This window comes from Cydia amplana, chromosome 10, assembly GCF_948474715.1.
Source record: "Cydia amplana chromosome 10, ilCydAmpl1.1, whole genome shotgun sequence".
NCBI classification, from domain to species: Eukaryota; Metazoa; Arthropoda; class Insecta; order Lepidoptera; family Tortricidae; genus Cydia; species Cydia amplana.
In genome coordinates, this window is record NC_086078.1 from 17,049,609 (window position 1) to 17,067,681 (window position 18,073).

The window sequence follows — 18,073 nt, forward strand, 5'->3', positions numbered from 1 at the left end:
TTTTGTAAGTAAACTGGTTGGCGCCTACGAGAACAAAAGCAGATAATAGGATTGTAATAAAACAATGCCATTGTTAGTACAGGTAAGGAACAAGCTCAGTTCAAAAAAAATTGACTATAATAATGATTGTCATTATAACGCTATCACGTAGATCAGATTAGTAATAACAAGTTGGACAATAATAGTTTCAAGGCCCTAACGGCCCGATTCGAACTTTAAGATACGTCAAAAATTCTTCAAACAAAAACGTCACTTTTCACACTGACATATCTAATCCATATCGTATCTAGACGTAATATTTGACGTATCAAGTTCGAATCGGGCCGCAAGTCAGAAGCAATACGTACCTAGCCAAAAAAACTTCTCGTAATGCACTTGAGCCAATTATCCCCACTAATAAATATTGTATAACTAGTAACGTATTTATATACAGCCGCGGCAAAATTCAGATTATAAAAATTGTTTTATGAGCGGTATCACATTTTAGCACTGATAACAAATAATACCTACCTAAGTGATAATTAGGTGACAATGCAATACATATGTGTATCTTAAATGTATCGTAAACTTATTAGTGTTTAATTTAATATTTCGTCTTTTGTAATTTATGAATTATGAGTACAACTCTCTTCTAACATAATTGATCAAAATATCAATTTCGGGACACGAAAAAATTCAAAGTAGCTACATACGGATTTTTTCAGTCACTTCACTAAGTAAAATGATACCTGACTGTTGTTTAAATAAAGATGCGATTCAATTATTTTATTAGTCCTTAAACACAAAAATTAAGACTGTCTGTTGTTACCTACACTTAGATTAGATCTTTCTTCTTATAATTGGTACAATGAAGGGTATTTACTTACTTTACTTAAATATAAGTTGTGTTAACTTTTTTCATAAACGCATTTAACAAACGTCAGTTTACTCTAAGTATCCAATTATGAATATAAATGAAACTTGATTTCTGGTGTTAATAATAAATGTATATAAATGCTATTAATAAAATAAAACATGTACAAACACACACGTACCTTTTCGGCGGCCTCGATGTACGATGGCGCGACTAGCTAGTCTACAATATGGCGGCCGGTTACAGACTGAGACTGGTTTGGTTTGATCATGTTTTGATGATAATTGCCACTTTGCAGTCTGATTCTCAGTCTGACACTTTATATTGATAACACAAACATTAAGACGAAAGCGGAGGACCCGCGGAAATCGCCTTTTCATACAAACGTAGACCTCATTTTCCTCTTTGGATGTTAACATTATTGAACAGCTATGCCCCTACGCTTGACTTTTTTAGATTTTTTAATCTTAATAAAAGTTAGCAACATTATATTTTGCTCCTAATTTTTACAATTAATAAAAAAATAAAAAATAAACAAACGTAGGGGCATAGCTTATATGATTAATATGCGTCAAATTATGTAAAAAAAAAACCATAACCACAATACCCAGAGAGGAAAATGGGGACTACATTTGTATGAAGAAGTGGCGGCGGAATTCAGCTTGTGTATTTTTGTGCATTTTAATACGTACAATATATTTCGCATAACAACTCGTAATTGCACTCTTCAAATATATAACAAAAAATGGCAGGTACACAAATCGATAAGGTCTCCCAAGGTTACGTGTACTCGCTATGAGATGTAAGACCTATTATTACATACCTAGTCAATTTAAAATTAAACTTGCACCATTTCACTAACCCGGGGTTAAGCACTTCAGAAAATATCAGAAATTAGAAAATCGGTTATTGCGAACCATGGTACATAGTTGGTACAATAAAAACATAGAATCACATAGCACCCTATTACATTACGGGTATAGCAAGTATTCTTATAGCTAGGTAGGACTACTTTGTATAGTAGTATAATATTACCATTTTTCTTAAAAATAATTAACAACTATAATACATTTACATCTAATCTTATCATTAATTAATACATATCACTCTCTGTTTTCATCACTTCGAAAAATTCTTTTAAACTATAAAATACATTTTCTGTAAGAAACCGTTTTAACTGGAATTTAAATTTGTTACCATCTAACATTTTAATATAGTTTACTTAAACCTGGAGTTACCATGGTTACCAGTACAATTTGACACTTGGTTAACGGTTTAATCGCTTAACCCCGGGTTTGTTGGATGGTGCAAGTGGGCCTAAGAGTCAGTTATTTTGCTACATTGTTAACCGACGAAAAAAATGGAGGAGGTTCTCAAGTCGACGCGTATATTTTTTTAATGTATGACCACACATAACTTTTTACAGAGTAGTTCGATTTTGATAATTATTTTTTTATTATTTGTCGTTTATTGTCTGTAATCAGCAGCCAACGGGTAAACCAGTGACGCGTAATAAATTATATGTAATTTATTTAATTTCATTAAATTAATTTAATTTGTGTCAGTGGGAGAGCAATATACTTACCTACTTAATAATGCGGGTGCGATAGAGATAAGAACAGGCGGCCTATAGGCTATAGCCAAGGTGACGATCGCTATCGCTTCGCCATCGAATCGCTTTGTGTCTCTCTATCCAGTGGCGGATTTGCAGTCATTGCCGCCCTAGGCTCAGACCCTGTAGCCGCCCCTTCAGCATCAGCACCCATCATATTGACTACAACTAGGTCAGGCAACGAAAAGGTATAAAGGGAAATGCTTGGGACACATTTTTAACTTAGTAACTTTGTTTGGACTCGTTAGGAGGTGAAAATATCAAAAGTCCCCGGCCGTAGCCCTTGAGCGGGGGTAGGGGGGTTTGATATGAAGGTTCCATTTTTCGGTTTTTCGCTTATAATATCTTAGAAACTATGCGTCGTTGTGACATGATCATTATACAAAATGAAAGCTTAATCAATTTGCTACAAGTTTTATACAGTCGAGTTTTTCGATAGGTATCTTGTTTAGTTTTTGAGATAGCCGCTCTTGAATGTCTATAATTTTTCATTAAATTTCCATCAATAATATTCACGGTGCTCACGAGGAAAGGAACCCGAAAGATTTTTACAGTCTAGCAGATCTGCGAAATCGACTCCACACTTCACGTTCGCGACTTCGCGCCGCGATTCGCGCGCGAGTGTGGAGGGCCCTATACAAGCCCCCTCCAGACTATTGTGCGTGAATCGCGGCGCGACTTCGCCGAGCGAACATATCGCGACGTTGACGTATGACCCACACTCGCAAACTTCTCGGTAATTTCGCAGTTTAGTTCGGGCCAAGATGGCTGAAAAGCATCAGCTGATCGAGTTTAACTGTCATTTATCTAAGGCATCATACTTAAAACCGTAAAATATAGCTGCTATATATAATACAATTAATATTTATCTTGCAACTGATGAGCCAAAATAGTGTATATCGTAGAGGCTTGCAAGTTCGCCCTTCGCGCCTCCTTTGACGCTGGCCGAAAAACCGACAAAAAACGGGGAACAAGGCGCGAAGGCGTGAACAATCTGTGAAATCGACGCCACACTCGCGTTCGCGGCTTCGCGCCGCGATTTGCGCACAACGGTGGAGCCCTCCACATATCAAGATATCGAAAAACTGTACTAAATAAAACTTGTAGCAAATTTAATCAGCTTTCATTTTGTACAATGATCAGTCGTTAGAACGCATAGTTTCCGAGATATAAGCGAAAAACCGAAAAATAGGACCTTCAAACCTCTCTCTTCCCCCGGCTCAAGGGCTACGGCTGGGGACTTTTGATATGTTCATCTCCTAACTAGTTCAAAGTTACGAAGTCAAAAATTGTGTTCCAAGCATTTCCCTCTATACCTTTTTTTGAGAATTCGTTGCCTGGCCTAATTTTAAGTTATTTCTTGTTATCATCAGCGATTTTTTTGTCACAATTTGCCGCCCCTAATATCTCGCCGCCCTAGGCTCGAGCCTACTGTGCCTTATGGGAAATCCGCCACTGTCTCTATCACTCTTCTATATGAGTGTGACAGTAAGAATAAGAATTGTTTATTGTCGCGTAACAGTTGCGTTTGCCGTTGGCATGTTGGCTACGGGGCCAGACGGAGCAATGTGCATAAATTATTTATGCCTAGCGACTTTCCTTTACCAAACAACTCTTTTCCAATTTCTAAAAAATTCCAGTAAGTTATGCTTGTCACAAATACATCTATTTGACATACATACACACGGATTTTTGAAACCAAGCCATTAAACCAACCAAGCTATTTTACTGTATCTTTCATAGGTACATGTGTATTTCTCATAGCTACACAATAGGAAACGCAAAGATATCCAAGTTTCATAGTGTGGCAAATGGAAACGCAATTCCCGTGAATCCAATTTTCCCTGGGAATTCGACAAAGCTGGAACAAGGAAAACACGGGGATATTTTGCATGGATCCCGTTATCAAATCGGGAACCTGAGCCACTGATATTTTGCATACGAGTAGGTATACTTTGGGTAGATACCTAACCTTTAGAAAGGAAAGCTTAAGACGAAACAGGAGCTGAGATTTAAATATTTTAGGTAAATATACCCGTCTCGCTAACGAAAGCGGCTCCTAAAACTAGTGCGATAAGGACAAGGCGAAAAATCCTGCGTAAAAATCTCAAAAATCGAGGTTTCGTACTCGACTGTTTCCTCCTCCAAAACTTAACCAATCGTAACCAAATTTGGAAATCTAAATGATTATGAAATTATCTGTGTCGGACTGTTTTGCATTTTTGGCTAATTGATATCAGTTTTGAATACTACGCCTCTCATTGCGGCATAGTCAATTAGGCCATTTTGGCCATTTTTGAAGGGCTCTAGCGCCTTAAAAAACAAAAATATCAAAAAAAGCAAAACGGTCCGACACAGATATTGACAATATTAATCTGTGTTGAAAAAATCATTGCTCTAGCTTCAAAACCCACGGAGGAAACAGTCGAGTACGTTTGTATGGAGAAATGACCACTCCTGTTGGCTCTTAATAATCCATGACTCATCTAAGTACTTTACGAGTAAAGATGATATTGGATGTCAACAGTAGCTGCATTCGGCGTTGATTTCGCCGCTGTATCTGTCAATTTCATTGATTAAACTAGCGATCCGCCCCGGCTTCGCACGGGTTACACAAAACCGTAACAAATACTACACTTAAACCTTCCTCAAGAATCACTCTATTGATAGGTGATAACACTGATAACCGTATCAAAATCCGTTCTGTAGTTTTTGAGTTTATCGCGAACATACATACACACAAAAAGACAGACGCGGGGGGACTTTGTTTTATAAGGTGTAGTGATTTTAGGTCCCGTAAAATGTGGTACAATATTTCTAAAGAGATACATGACTCACGTTTTCAGTAACAAATGCTGTTTTACCCGACTCATCGGTATAACTGATTTCACGGAGATATTTCATAAATTCCACCCAACGGTTACGCTTCGTACGCTGCTATTTGAATCATTTTTGCCATTAACATTTCGATATCTTCCCGAAAATTAATTTAAACAAGATTCACTCTAATTTACATGACTTTAAGAATCGTTCTTGCTGTTTAAAAGCTTGTCTCTTACGACTTTTGAAGGATAAGGCTTAGGTTGTATCAAGTTGTATACGGGTTCTGATACGGAGTAAATACATGAGATCGTTATTTGCTTTCAATGTTACTTACAAATATGCGAGTGTATAAATTGGGTGAATGCGGGTTTGTTATAATTTATGTTATGATACACATTTTGTCGAAACGAAGTAAAACATGTAGGTATAATGTACATATTTGAAAGAGGGAAATTCATATTGATATATGGCATTAATATTCTTAGCCCGGTTTTTCGGTGGCCAAAAATGAACCACTGCTAGATGATTACTTAAATATCGACTTATACTTACGTGTTAACGATATCGATACCAAAAAAAATCCGTCATGACAAAAAATGTGTCACCTCTTTGAAGTAAATATTAGATTAGAATGTCCACACCGCAGTTAGGCTCACTCCGCGATTTTGTCGCGTCGTCGTCTACACTCTACAGGTATATGCGGCCCACAGTGGGTCCACACCATTTTTGGTGTCTAACCATAATAGTAGTTGCCGCGCACCGCTACGGAACGGACGCCTGTATGGCTACCACCAGTTTGGCACTGACATAAACGCCATCGAGAACGTAATTTACTTTCTATGCATCTCGCTCGTACTCGCATATTAGTGCGAGCGTGATGCATAGAAAGTAAAATACATTCTCGATAGCGTAAATGTCGGTTTTCACACTGTCATATGTCAGTCACTCATGGTACGGGCTCTGCTCGCGTTTGCGTTGAAACGCGCTTAGCATTGCCGTCGCTCGCGTACCGAGCGCCAACGCCATCTATCGAGTGTTATTTCGCGAAATCGGTGAACGCTCTAAGGAATAAGGGCTCTTAAATTAAAACCAAGACCAAAATACACTGTTGAACTATAAAACACCTAGCTGAGAATACGGCATGTTGGAGATTGAACCTTCTGTGCCTACTACTATTATTTATTCTGTATTGCAGTTAACCTTTTTTAGCCACACTTGGGTACTTACCTAGTTACTGCATGTTGCACAGTTTTGCTCCACAGTTACTCCACAGGTGTGGATACACCATCAGTTCTCAGTCCGTATCTAAATTGCAAACTATTTGTCCCTACATAAAACATTAAGTGTAATAAATGACTTCGACACTCGATCCTCTCGGAGCTACCCTAATAAAATAGTCTAAACACTCTTAACTTATGAATCGAACGGCTTTCCCGGGTCTTTTAGTTTAATTGTTCAGTGAGTTCGTTTTACAAATGTACACATTTTAATACAATTTGCTGTAGTTTATATTAGGAATTTGTATTTATCTTTAAATATTATAATGGAAAAGTAACTCTGTTTGTCTGTCTGTTTGTTACCACTTCAACCTTAAACCGCTGAACCGATTGAGATGAAATTTGGCATGGAAATATTTTGAGGCCTGAGAAAGGACATAGGACAGTTTTTATCAATCGTCATCATCATCGTCCGCCCGATGACCACGAACGCAGTAAAGGGTTCAAGACGTCGGGATGTATTTTAAATTCATTATAAGCGATTTAATGCGTTTCCATAATTTTATTTCATAGGTATTTTAACTTAAAAAAATCTTTATATGTGTAGGTGCGTATGCCACGAAAGAGTATAATCAGAATTGGACATAGTCATTTAAGTACAGTTGCCGTCATATATATCGGAGCGGCCAATGTCTTCACAATATTTAAACAAGCACTCTACCGCCTTTGACAATAGAGGCGTGCTAAAATATTTGTGAACACCTTGGCCGCTTCAATATATCTGATGGCGACTGTACTTGATACTTCCATAAACAAACCGTAAAACAGTCTGTTTATAGTATAAATTAAAAAGATACCACCATTTAATTAAATGAAATGTCTGTGATCTGATGATCTCCACACACTTTAGTTATCTAGCACCATAAGACAAATTTAACTAACAAAATTATCTATTCGCCTTTTGTAAAAATGGCGTAACCCACACCGGTTATCAAAAACAAAGCGTCGGTTGTGATTATAAAATCACACGTAGAGATTAACGACCAGTCCTGGCCTCGAGGTCGTTCAAGGAGGTGTATTTGTATTTGTACCTTAATATTGTTATTGACTCATTCATTGCACAACAATTCATAGAGTCAGTGCAATACAATAAGTTTTAGAGTACTATACTTCGTACATTTAGCTTTAGAAAAATAGAGAACAATCTTGACGTGTATTTTTATTGAATAACACTTTAAAAAAATAGTAACTATTATTTATAAAAGTAAAAAAATGTAAATGATCATTATATGCTATATAGTTGTTACATATCTGCTGCGACTTATTTTTCAAAAGCGATTATCAATAAAAAGACACGTAAAGATCGCTTACCTTCCTTCTAATGCTAAAAAGCGGCCAAGTGCGAGTCGGACTCGCCCATGAAGGGTTCCGTATTTAGGCGATTTATGACGTATAAAAAAAAAACTACTTACTAGATCTCGTTCAAACCAATTTTCGGTGGAAGTTTACATGGTAATGTACATCATATATTTTTTTTAGTTTTATCATTCTCTTATTTTAGAAGTTACAGGGGGGGGGGGGGGACGGGACACACATTTTACCACTTTGGAAGTGTCTCTCGCGCAAACTATTCAGTTTAGAAAAAAATGATATTAGAAATCTCAATATCATTTTTGAAGACCTATCCATAGATACCCCACACGTATGGGTTTGATGAAAAAAAATTTTTTGAGTTTCAGTTCGAAGTATGGGGAACCCAAAAAATTTATTGTTTTTTTTCTATTTTTGTGTGAAAATCTTAATGCGGTTCACAGAATACATCTACTTACAAAGTTTCAACAGTATAGTTCTTATAGTTTCGGAGAAAAGTGGCTGTGACATACGGACGGACAGACAGACGGACAGACGGACAGACGGACAGACAGACAGACAGACAGACATGACGAATCTATAAGGGTTCCGTTTTTTGCCATTTGGCTACGGAACCCTAAAAACGAAGTATAATTATATATAGGTACCTATCTTGTACAGTCGAGGTCACATATTTATTTACAAGCCAACGTTCTAAAAATATATTTACACGCTTCTAACAATAAGACACTGACATAAGGTTGTGTAGATAATATATGTGGAACGTTGGCTTGTAAAGATGATTGTGAACTCGACCGTACTGACTTGACTACTTGTAAATAAGTGATTTTCTTGACTATTAAGTTCCAGTTTGTGAATCAATTGTGAAGTGTGACTCAAACAAAACTTATCTTTAAGTTGTTATTCAATATGACGAAAGTGCTGGTACAGGAATAGCTTCAAAGGTGTGCCTTACGCCACGCCTCCGATAGGCAAGCTGCGGTTCAAGGTGAGCCAAGTCTGATGTAATATTTACCTGATTAGAGTCCGTCTAAGCTAACTTTCCACCCACTTGAATAGACCAAAGTCAGGAGTGTCATCATACCTAAATGCCATAGTTTTATATCAATTTTATTTTCATTTGTATTGCGACACTTTTTCATTGCAAATGCCATGCAGAGTTAGCTTGGTCCGACGCTAAATGAGCTTAACCCCAATGCAACAAATTTGGACACAATATTTAATACCAGCTGCATCCATTTCAATATTCTTAAAACTGATATTTGTTGTTAAAGTCTATCAAAAGGCTTTACAAAATCGAGTTAAGAAATATTCTTAATTAAATGAAAATGAAAAGAGCTCCTTGTGGAACCCTCGGAGCAACAAAGCCATTTAAATGTTTTGCTCGTCTATTTTGTGAAAATATTTTCATTTTAGACTTTCGTTCTAGTTTTGCTTATCTTATCTTTATGAAATAAATTTTACTAATATGACCATAGGTAATAATAATAATTATGTAAATATCATCATGATAGAGTCAGACCAAGAAAAGTCTGCAGCGGATTTGATAGCCCATGCAGTGCACGTGTCATTTTAAACGTCAAACTTCTATGAAATTATGACGTATAAATAACACTTGCACTGCGTGGGCTATCAAAATCGCTGCAGACTTTTCTTGGTCTAACTCTAGTATAGTTTCGATAACGACGATAACGCGAGGATAGGCCACCGTTTATAAATGTCAATTATGCTGGGTGTATTTTTTTTATTTACACAAGATATTATGTAGGTACGCCATTGTACTCATTGCTATGATCATCTTTCAGGCACCCCAACCGCCAATACCATGGGATAGCGTGCGGAAAGCCACACAACACGGGCCCGTATGTCCGCAGTACGAATTCTTTGCCAGCAAATTCATCGAAGGCAACGAGGATTGCCTGTATCTTAACGTGTACACTCCAGAGCTTCAACCTCCCAAACCGCTACCTGTCATGGTGTATATCCATGGCGGTGCCTTCAAGAGCGGCTCAGGAAATGATGACGTCTATGGACCAGATTTCTTAGTCAAGCAAGGAGTAATATTAGTTACAATCAACTATAGACTAGAAGTCTTAGGCTTCCTATGCTTGGACACTGAAGAGGCACCTGGTAACGCAGGAATGAAAGATCAAGTAGCAGCGCTTAGATGGGTAAAGAGTAACATAGATAGATTTGGTGGGGATCCTAACAATGTTACACTTTTTGGCCAAAGCGCCGGCGGGGCTGCCACCGCCTATCATCTGCTATCTCCGATGTCAAAAGGATTGTTCAAAAGGGCTATAGCAATGAGCGGAGTACCGAATTGCGATTGGTGTGAAAATTTTGAACCGAAAGAGCGTGCGTTCAAACTTGGTAAGCAATTGGGATTAGATACAGACGACCCGGATAAACTTCTTGAATATTTTCAGAGTCTCCCTGTAGAAAAACTGGTAGACACTGATGCCTGCTTGTTAGCTTTCGAGGATGTTTTAAACATGGAGGCTGGAAAAACGAATTATTTTGTTCCCGTAGCAGAAAAAGATTTCGGTCAAGAGTTCTTCATAAACGAAGATCCGCTCGAAGTGCTCAAAGCAGGACGAGTAAACGAGGCAGACTTAATGATTGGCTACACTAGTGAAGAAGCCCTTTTTATAGCTGGTATGGCTCAAGCAGACTACCTGGATCGATTCGAAAACTGGCCAGAACTATTGGTTCCCAAAAAGGTTTCATACAATGTTCCACAAAGAAAAATCTTGGAGTTGGGAAATCGAATCAAAGAGCACTATTTCGGGAAGAAAGCTATCAAAGAAAATGCTGTTAAAGAGTTCATTAATTTCTTTTCGCAAACTGGATTCACGTACCATATTCAAAGATTCGCACAACGCATACCGAAACTGGGGAACACTAAAAGGTATTTCTACCTATTTGATATGCAGTCGGACAGGAACTTTTTCGCCCAGCGGGCAAAGATGGACTTCGGCCTTACCGGCGCCTCGCATATAGATGACTGCCTCTACCTGTTCCAAGCCAATGCGTTGCCTCTGAAAGTGGACACGCAATCGAAAGCATACAGTTTGATACAGAAGATGTGCCTGCTTTTTACTAACTTTGCCAAATACGGGTAAGAATAATTTTTTTATCAAGCAGATACGACTGCAAGCGAATCTAAAAATTGGAAAAATGGAAAAGTTACCGATTCGGGCAAAACTCGAACTGGTGACCTTTAGGAATATTTTCTACAAATTTTAACATTTTTTCTATATTAAAAATAAATTTAGAATTATTTGTACCAACCTACCTATTACGTTCAATGAAAATTGTATAAGTACCTAGTGATTTAAAATTGTAACAACATATTCATCATCATCATCATATCGGCCCTTTATCGTCCACTTCTGAGCATAGGCCTCTCTTCTAGTACGCCACTTTTCCCGGTCCTGAGCTAATCTCATTCAGAAGTGACCCGCAATCTTCCAACAACATAATGATAAGTTATAAGTTATAGTATGAAACCGAAAATTAACAAGGCTTTGAATTTTCTGCTAGTTTTGCAGTTACGTAATTGTTCATTTAAATATCACTGATGCCGATGAAAACTGCTTGGCTTGCTTTGGACTCTCACAAAATTATCGATTTTGTGGTATTTTGGTGAATTAAAGTTAACATACCTAGTAAAGTCTAAGATTTATAAACAGCTGTCTAGTTTGTGATATTCTGGGGACATCTCAAAGTTAGTTTAGTTAATTAACTTTGAATTAAGTCGCTAGCTTGCCGAAATATCGATATTAAATTTACTATAATTTATTTATCATAGTTAAGGTCATACAACTTCATCTTTATGAATACAAAAGGACAAAAGAGGGGCAATAAAGCACGACCCATGTATAGTGCGAATAACTAGTTTTGACACTTGTGTTTCTGGGATAATTTAATCATAACCTATTGTAAAAGAGCCATCAGCGATAACGTTAATCGGTACTAATTATTCTTCAACACCTTACCTTATTTCCAGCGACCCAACCCCAGACGCGTCACTCGGCGCCCACTGGCCCGAGTTCGATGCGCAAGAGCAGCGTTACTTGCGGATTGCGGATCAACTTGTTGTAGGAGACCATCTTGACGCGGGCGTGGTGGACTTCTGGAGAGGCGTATATGAAGATGCCGGAATAGAGTTTTAGAATTGAATAAATCATACTACATACTATTGAGGTCAAAAACTTTTTTTAAGTTAAGAACATCATAAAATAATTTTCTTTATAAAATTTAAAACTTTACTTTTTAAACTTACTTTAATAAATGTAATAAAATAAAGTTCGCGTTAGACCCGTCTATAAATGTGAGCTAATTTTCTTAATCATTATAACTATTATAAGCATATCAAGGTGTCAACAACTTTTACTTTTAAAAAGTTGTATGATGAAAGCCTTAATAAATGTACCCAGTCCACAGGAAAGATTTCCGATTTCCCGAACGTTTTTGATTAAGAGGCTCTGTTAGATGTAGACCTCGCAAAACTATTCCCATTAAAAAAAGCTAAATACAGAATCGACGAAAAAATTTCACCAAAATCGGTTGAGAAATGCGATCGCTCCTAATTGTGTCATCCTGCACATTAAGTACAATCGCCATTAAATATATCGAAGCGGCCAAGATGTTCACAAATTTCTGATAAAATCCTCTATTATCAAGACATTAAAGAGCATGTGTAGATATTTTTGACCACCTTGGCCGCTCCGATGTATTTAATGGCGGCTGTAGAAAATAATAACAAACGTTTTGATACTTAAATAAAAACCATGTTTAATTTAATAATTGTAGTAAGATAATTCAGTTGATTATGTAAAATAAATACTTAGGTAATATTTTAATGTTCATAATTTTTTCTATGAATAAAATATCAATCTGAACAAAATTTAAATTTGAGCATACTCGTAGAGCATAACTTCATTACAGCTAATTTTATTTAACATTTTAGACTAAGTAAATAGGTAAGTGTCACTTGAATGTTATTCAAATTCTAAATGAATGTAAATTTAATTTCAAACTCTGTAAAATCACCATTTTATTGAAAGTAAATAAAATAATTTGAAGAGAATTTCACAGCTAATTAATGAATTAATTTGAACTCGAGACACTGATCAAAGCTCAAAGCGTTTTACTTTTGTCGTTTATAGCATTTACGAGTTACGAGTATGTACCTACTTGAGTTATTTCTGATTATAGGAGGGAGGAGTATTTTTTTTATTTACGCTTTTAAGATTTGGCTTGGCACCGACTTCAAACATATATCAGTTACTAGCGCATTAAAAGAGATAATATTTTGTTTTATCCTTTTTGAAGTCTCCTTTTCTTAATACCTAAGTAAGTATGTAAAGACGCACAATAACGTTATATGTAAAACATTACGCTTTCAAACACCCGCCGAGATACAATAATATTGCGTTACACGTCAGGTGTAATCAGGATAAACCTGTCGACGCTCATTCGCCATGCGTGCGCGGATTTAATTTCGAGACCACATGGGATGACGATGATGAAGGGCCTTTAAAAAAGGAAGAGTAACTTTTAAGATTTGGCTTGGCACCGACTTCCAACATATATCAGTTACTAGCGCATTTAAAAGAGATTATATTTTGTTTTATTCTTTTTGAAGTCGGTTTTTCTTTTTACATACTAGACAAGATAGAAAAGGAAGAGGACCCCTTAAACCTATGTAAATACGTACAAGTACATTATATGTAAAACATTACGCTTCTAAACACCCGCCGAGACACAATAACATTGCGTTCTTTAGACGTCAGGTGTAATCAGGACACACCTGTCGACGCTCATTCGTCATGCGTGCGCGGATTTAATTTCAGGACCACAAGGGTCTCGTAATTTACGAGCTGACTGTAATGTGTCTGAAAATTACTTATATCTCTGGTCGTAATGGGGATGTGATGATTTCAATTACCAGGATGATTTATAATAAATGTAATATATTTGGGAAATGTTAATTGGTTTCTTCATCTTTTTTTAATGCAGGGTCTATAGTAGGGTCTAGCTGCCCCAAAACACTTTTAAATGATGATTTATGCCAAAAACGCCTTACATCATTTTGGAAAAGAGAGGATACTCTTCAAACTGCTGGATCGATTTCTATCAAACATAGCTAAGAACCACGGGACCATAAGGCTAACCGCTTTCACGTAAACAAAACTGCATTGCAATCGGTCCATCCGTTTGACAGCTACGATGCCACGGACAGACAGACATTGGCGTCAAACATTCCGAGCTACGATGACGATTAGTATTTTCGCTATGATGACGTCAAATGGGACTGACTCCCGTCTTAATCCGGCAAACCGGTGAAAGTATTATGTACATCACAATTTCTTTCCGCAAATTGATGAAATAGGAGCCACTGCAAACTGCCATATTCGCTTGTCAACTGCTTTATTCAATCCCTTGCGTGACTAAAACCTGATTACTCTGATTGCTACCGCTGCAGCCGCAATTTCCGCAATTAGACTACGTTTTGCCGAGTCAGCAACCTCCTGATTGGACATTATCACTTGTCACGTGACATTCGGACATCAACTGCAGCTTCGTTACTGTTGCGGTATTATCTTATCTTTTTATTTCCCCTGGGCTAGAGGGGAAATATAAAGATAAGATAATGCCAAGAACAAGCAAGTTATAAAACTGTTAACATTTAGCATAAGTACTTAAAGTAAGCAATTAAATCCATGGCAATTTCGTCCCTTCTACAACTTGTCCATCCGAGCCCGTTTTCACATACTACTCGTAATATTGGCCATTAAAATAAATTAAACTGTTGAGAACCGCCCAAGAGGCCTTAATCCCCTTGTGATAATTTTACTCAATTTTAGTCCAGCGTAAATAGAACCCTTTTAAGAAGAATCTTTGTTTACATAACAGGCCTAAGATACCTGGATAATATGTTTTTGGTAAATGCCATAGGAAATTAGACCTTTTTAACAGGGTGTAAGGTTTAATTTTTTGGTGTATACGTAATTCGCATAGGCTTTAATAGAGTTGGAAATCGGTTTTGTATACGATGGAATAATGCGTCACATTAACACGAGGAACGGCCTTCGTTACAGATGGGCTACCGCGAAAACCGAAATTCGCAAATTGCGGGGATCTTTCTCTGTCACTCTAATTACGCCTTCATTGGAGTAAAAGAGAAAGATCCCCGCAATTTACGAATTTCGATTTTCGCGGTAGCCCCTCTGATTGTTGGTTATATTAGTGAGGCTACTTTAATTTCGGAATTCGGACCTAGTATTTTTAGGGTGAAATTCAATTGCCTAAATTGAGTCCCTATTCATCCACATTTTAAGTATATGTAATTGATTCCGTTGTGTTACCAAAACTGCCCATATATATAAAATGTATAAATGTAATCTAGACTATTTATTGTAAAACGGAATAAATTAAAATAGAACTTTAATTCGTTATTCTACCGAAACTTTTAATTTATTTATTCAAGATTGTTTCAAACACTGGATGATGCTTAGAAATAAGTAGTGTCCGACCGAAGGTTCGGTTTCGGTTTCGGTTTCGGCCAGTTTCGGCCAAAAAATCATGTTTCGGCTGTAGTTTCGGTTTCGGCCAAAAAACGGCCGAACCTTTCGGCCGGACCGAAACTTACGAAATGGTACTTCGGACAAAGACCAAAAGTTGGGGAATAAGTAGGACAACAATATTAATACCTACTTATACTGATTCATGTATATTAGGTACAGACATTAATTGGTTTATTATAAAACACAATTCCACTAATGAGGGCGCCACTGGATGGTTGACGCAGTCTTAAGAGGCTGTCAATACCTATAAGTGAATGAGATAGCACTGTCGCATGTTACTGGGCCCTGGGCAAGATAATAATAAGAAAACTAGCCTCACTTTTTACCTCAATTTACCATTGGTTTGTGTTCCACATGTCCTCTACTTCAGCTTAGCCTTTGGCCTCGCTGCGCCATGCTCGGCCTGCGGTCTCGCTTTTGAATACAATGGACATTGGTTGGAGTCTGTGCTCAACTACTTATCCTGAAGCCTTAAGCACGGCTTTGACTTCGCATGAAAGTTCGCCTCAATGGGGCACTTCGGACTTTTCGGCCCAGGTGAAGATCGGTACCCGGCCTTGCGATATTGTTAACAAAAAATTTCGCGCTCGCTGCGCTCGCGTTTTTGGTTGACCCTGTGTCTACATGTTAACTTGACTGGTGAATGAATAGAGTTAGACCAAGAAAATTCTGCAATGATTTTGATAGCATATGCAGTGCAACTAGTGCAAATGTTATTTATACGTCATAATTTCATAAAAGTTTTGACGTTTAAAATAATACTTGCACTGCGTGTGTTATCAACTTATCAAAATCGTTGCAGAATTATCTTGGTCTAACTCTAGTAATTTTCATAAAAAACTGCTTAAGTAACATCAATTTCAAGGACATTGGGTGTTGACAGCCCCATAATATGTGTGTAAAAGCGGTTTTATGACATTTTTTCAACGATTTTAACAAGTCTACAAAAGTTTCGGTTTCGGTTTCGGTTTCGGCCGAAACTAGAGCCAAAGCCGAACATTCGGTTTCGGTTTCGGTTTCGGCAAAAAAACATGTTTCGGTCGGACACTAGAAATAAGTGAAAAAACTCGCTGTCTCGGGCGAGACTCGAACTCGCGACTTTGCGATACTAGCCCATCACTTGACCTTTGTGTATTATTTGGAACATTATTTAGCCAGAAAGATTTGCTGTATTAAATACAGCGTAGCCAATAAATTTATCTCGGTTTCAGAATATTTTCCGTGAGTGTATCTATATGTATATGACCCACAAGGCCTTCCTCCTCCCTTTCCACGTACCCCGGTATTTCCTGTATAGTTATGTAATATTTTTTATGCAATAGTGCACATCTGACGTCACTACCGGAACTAGCTATGTGCTCGAAGCTTTAATATTTTATAAAACGTTTTAAATGCGCACGTCATTTGCAGTTCGTTGCAGCTGTGAATATTAACGTGTGAACATTTAACGTGAATTTGGTTCATTGAGGCCTATTTTACTGCTTGTACTCGTATAGTCGAGCTAATATCAGGTAACTGCCGCCTGGACTGGACTGAACGTAGTAATAGCAGGCGTAGCTCACTCCGCGATTTCGTCGCGTCGCTACAAGTACATGTGGCCGACACCAATTTTGGTGTCTAGCCATAGTAGTTGCCGCGCATCCCTACGGAGCGGACGCCTGCTCGCGCTTGCGCCACCTAGCGGTCATATCTGACGTAATAGACGCGTTTTGTTAGAGAGTGAACCTTCTGTACCTAGTACTATTACTAGGTACTATTTATTCTGTGGTAATAGTTATTTGTTTTACAAGGTTTTCCCAGATTTTTCCTTTCAGTAAGATAGGTACTTACTCGTAATTGCTTAACTCAATGAGGTCATTTCATTATGTTTTCCTAAATATTGTATAGGTTTTCTTGTAACTATTAATAGCTAGGATTCCAACAATTTTTTTTTGCGTTATCCATCGATACAGAGCCACCATTATCTAGATTTGTAGAATATACGGTTCTGTCAGGCATTCTGCCAAAAGTGGATGTAGGTCGGGCAATCATAAAGCTTTTGGGAAAATAATTATATTGATGGATAACTGGGCTGCCCGCGTTTTCTATTTTATTATAGCAGCGCAAGTAGAACCCACAGATAATTTACTTAATGGCTTAATTGAGACCTGAAAAAATTACCAATATTCATAGGCAAGCAATTTAGTCATAGTGATAAATAATATAAAATAATGGCTTTCTTATTTATATTATAAACAATAATTAGGAAACCTCGTGAAAGCCAGCTGCAGCTCTGTTGGTCGATTAAGGAACTGTAGCCACCCAAACAGTATTTTTAGTAATTAGGTACCTCCCAATTCTAAAGGGTGTAGGAGGATAGCCTTTGAAAAATTGCCCCCAGAGCTTTTGGTTACTATAACCAAACGATGTCTTTTAAAGAGGATAGTACTCTGCATAATATTTCAACCCCTTCCGACCCCCTGGGGATCCACAATACCCGATGAACTCCAAAACTATGAGACGGAGGAATCCCCAATTTTGCTCAAATATTATTGGAACAAAAGGCTATTCTGCTACATCCTTTTTAACGTGAAATTGTGACTAACCTTGTTTCTAATTTTCA

General features: G+C 37.5%; 2 protein-coding genes across 3 annotated transcripts in view; both read left to right on the forward strand.

Annotated features, from left to right (window-relative positions):
• LOC134651312 (uncharacterized) overlaps nucleotides 1-18,073 on the forward strand; it is a 371,060-nt gene that overhangs the window by 83,082 nt on the left and 269,905 nt on the right. The gene's annotated exons all lie outside the window — the stretch shown is intronic.
• Nucleotides 8,814-12,054, forward strand: LOC134651406 (juvenile hormone esterase-like). The gene is made up of 3 exons (XM_063506509.1): nucleotides 8,814-8,864; nucleotides 9,682-10,997; nucleotides 11,889-12,054. Exons 2-3 carry the CDS (start codon nucleotides 9,850-9,852, stop codon nucleotides 12,052-12,054), a joined length of 1,314 nt encoding a protein of 437 aa, XP_063362579.1. The 5' UTR covers nucleotides 8,814-8,864; nucleotides 9,682-9,849.

Excerpts from the sequence above, each read along its gene's own strand:
- LOC134651406 (XM_063506509.1), top strand. The coding sequence starts at position 9,850 with ATGGTGTATATCCATGGCGGTGCCTTCAAGAGCGGCTCAGGAAATGAT. Across the intron at positions 10,998-11,888 it reads ACTAACTTTGCCAAATACGG|CGACCCAACCCCAGACGCGT; the intron begins GTAAGAATAATT and ends CCTTATTTCCAG.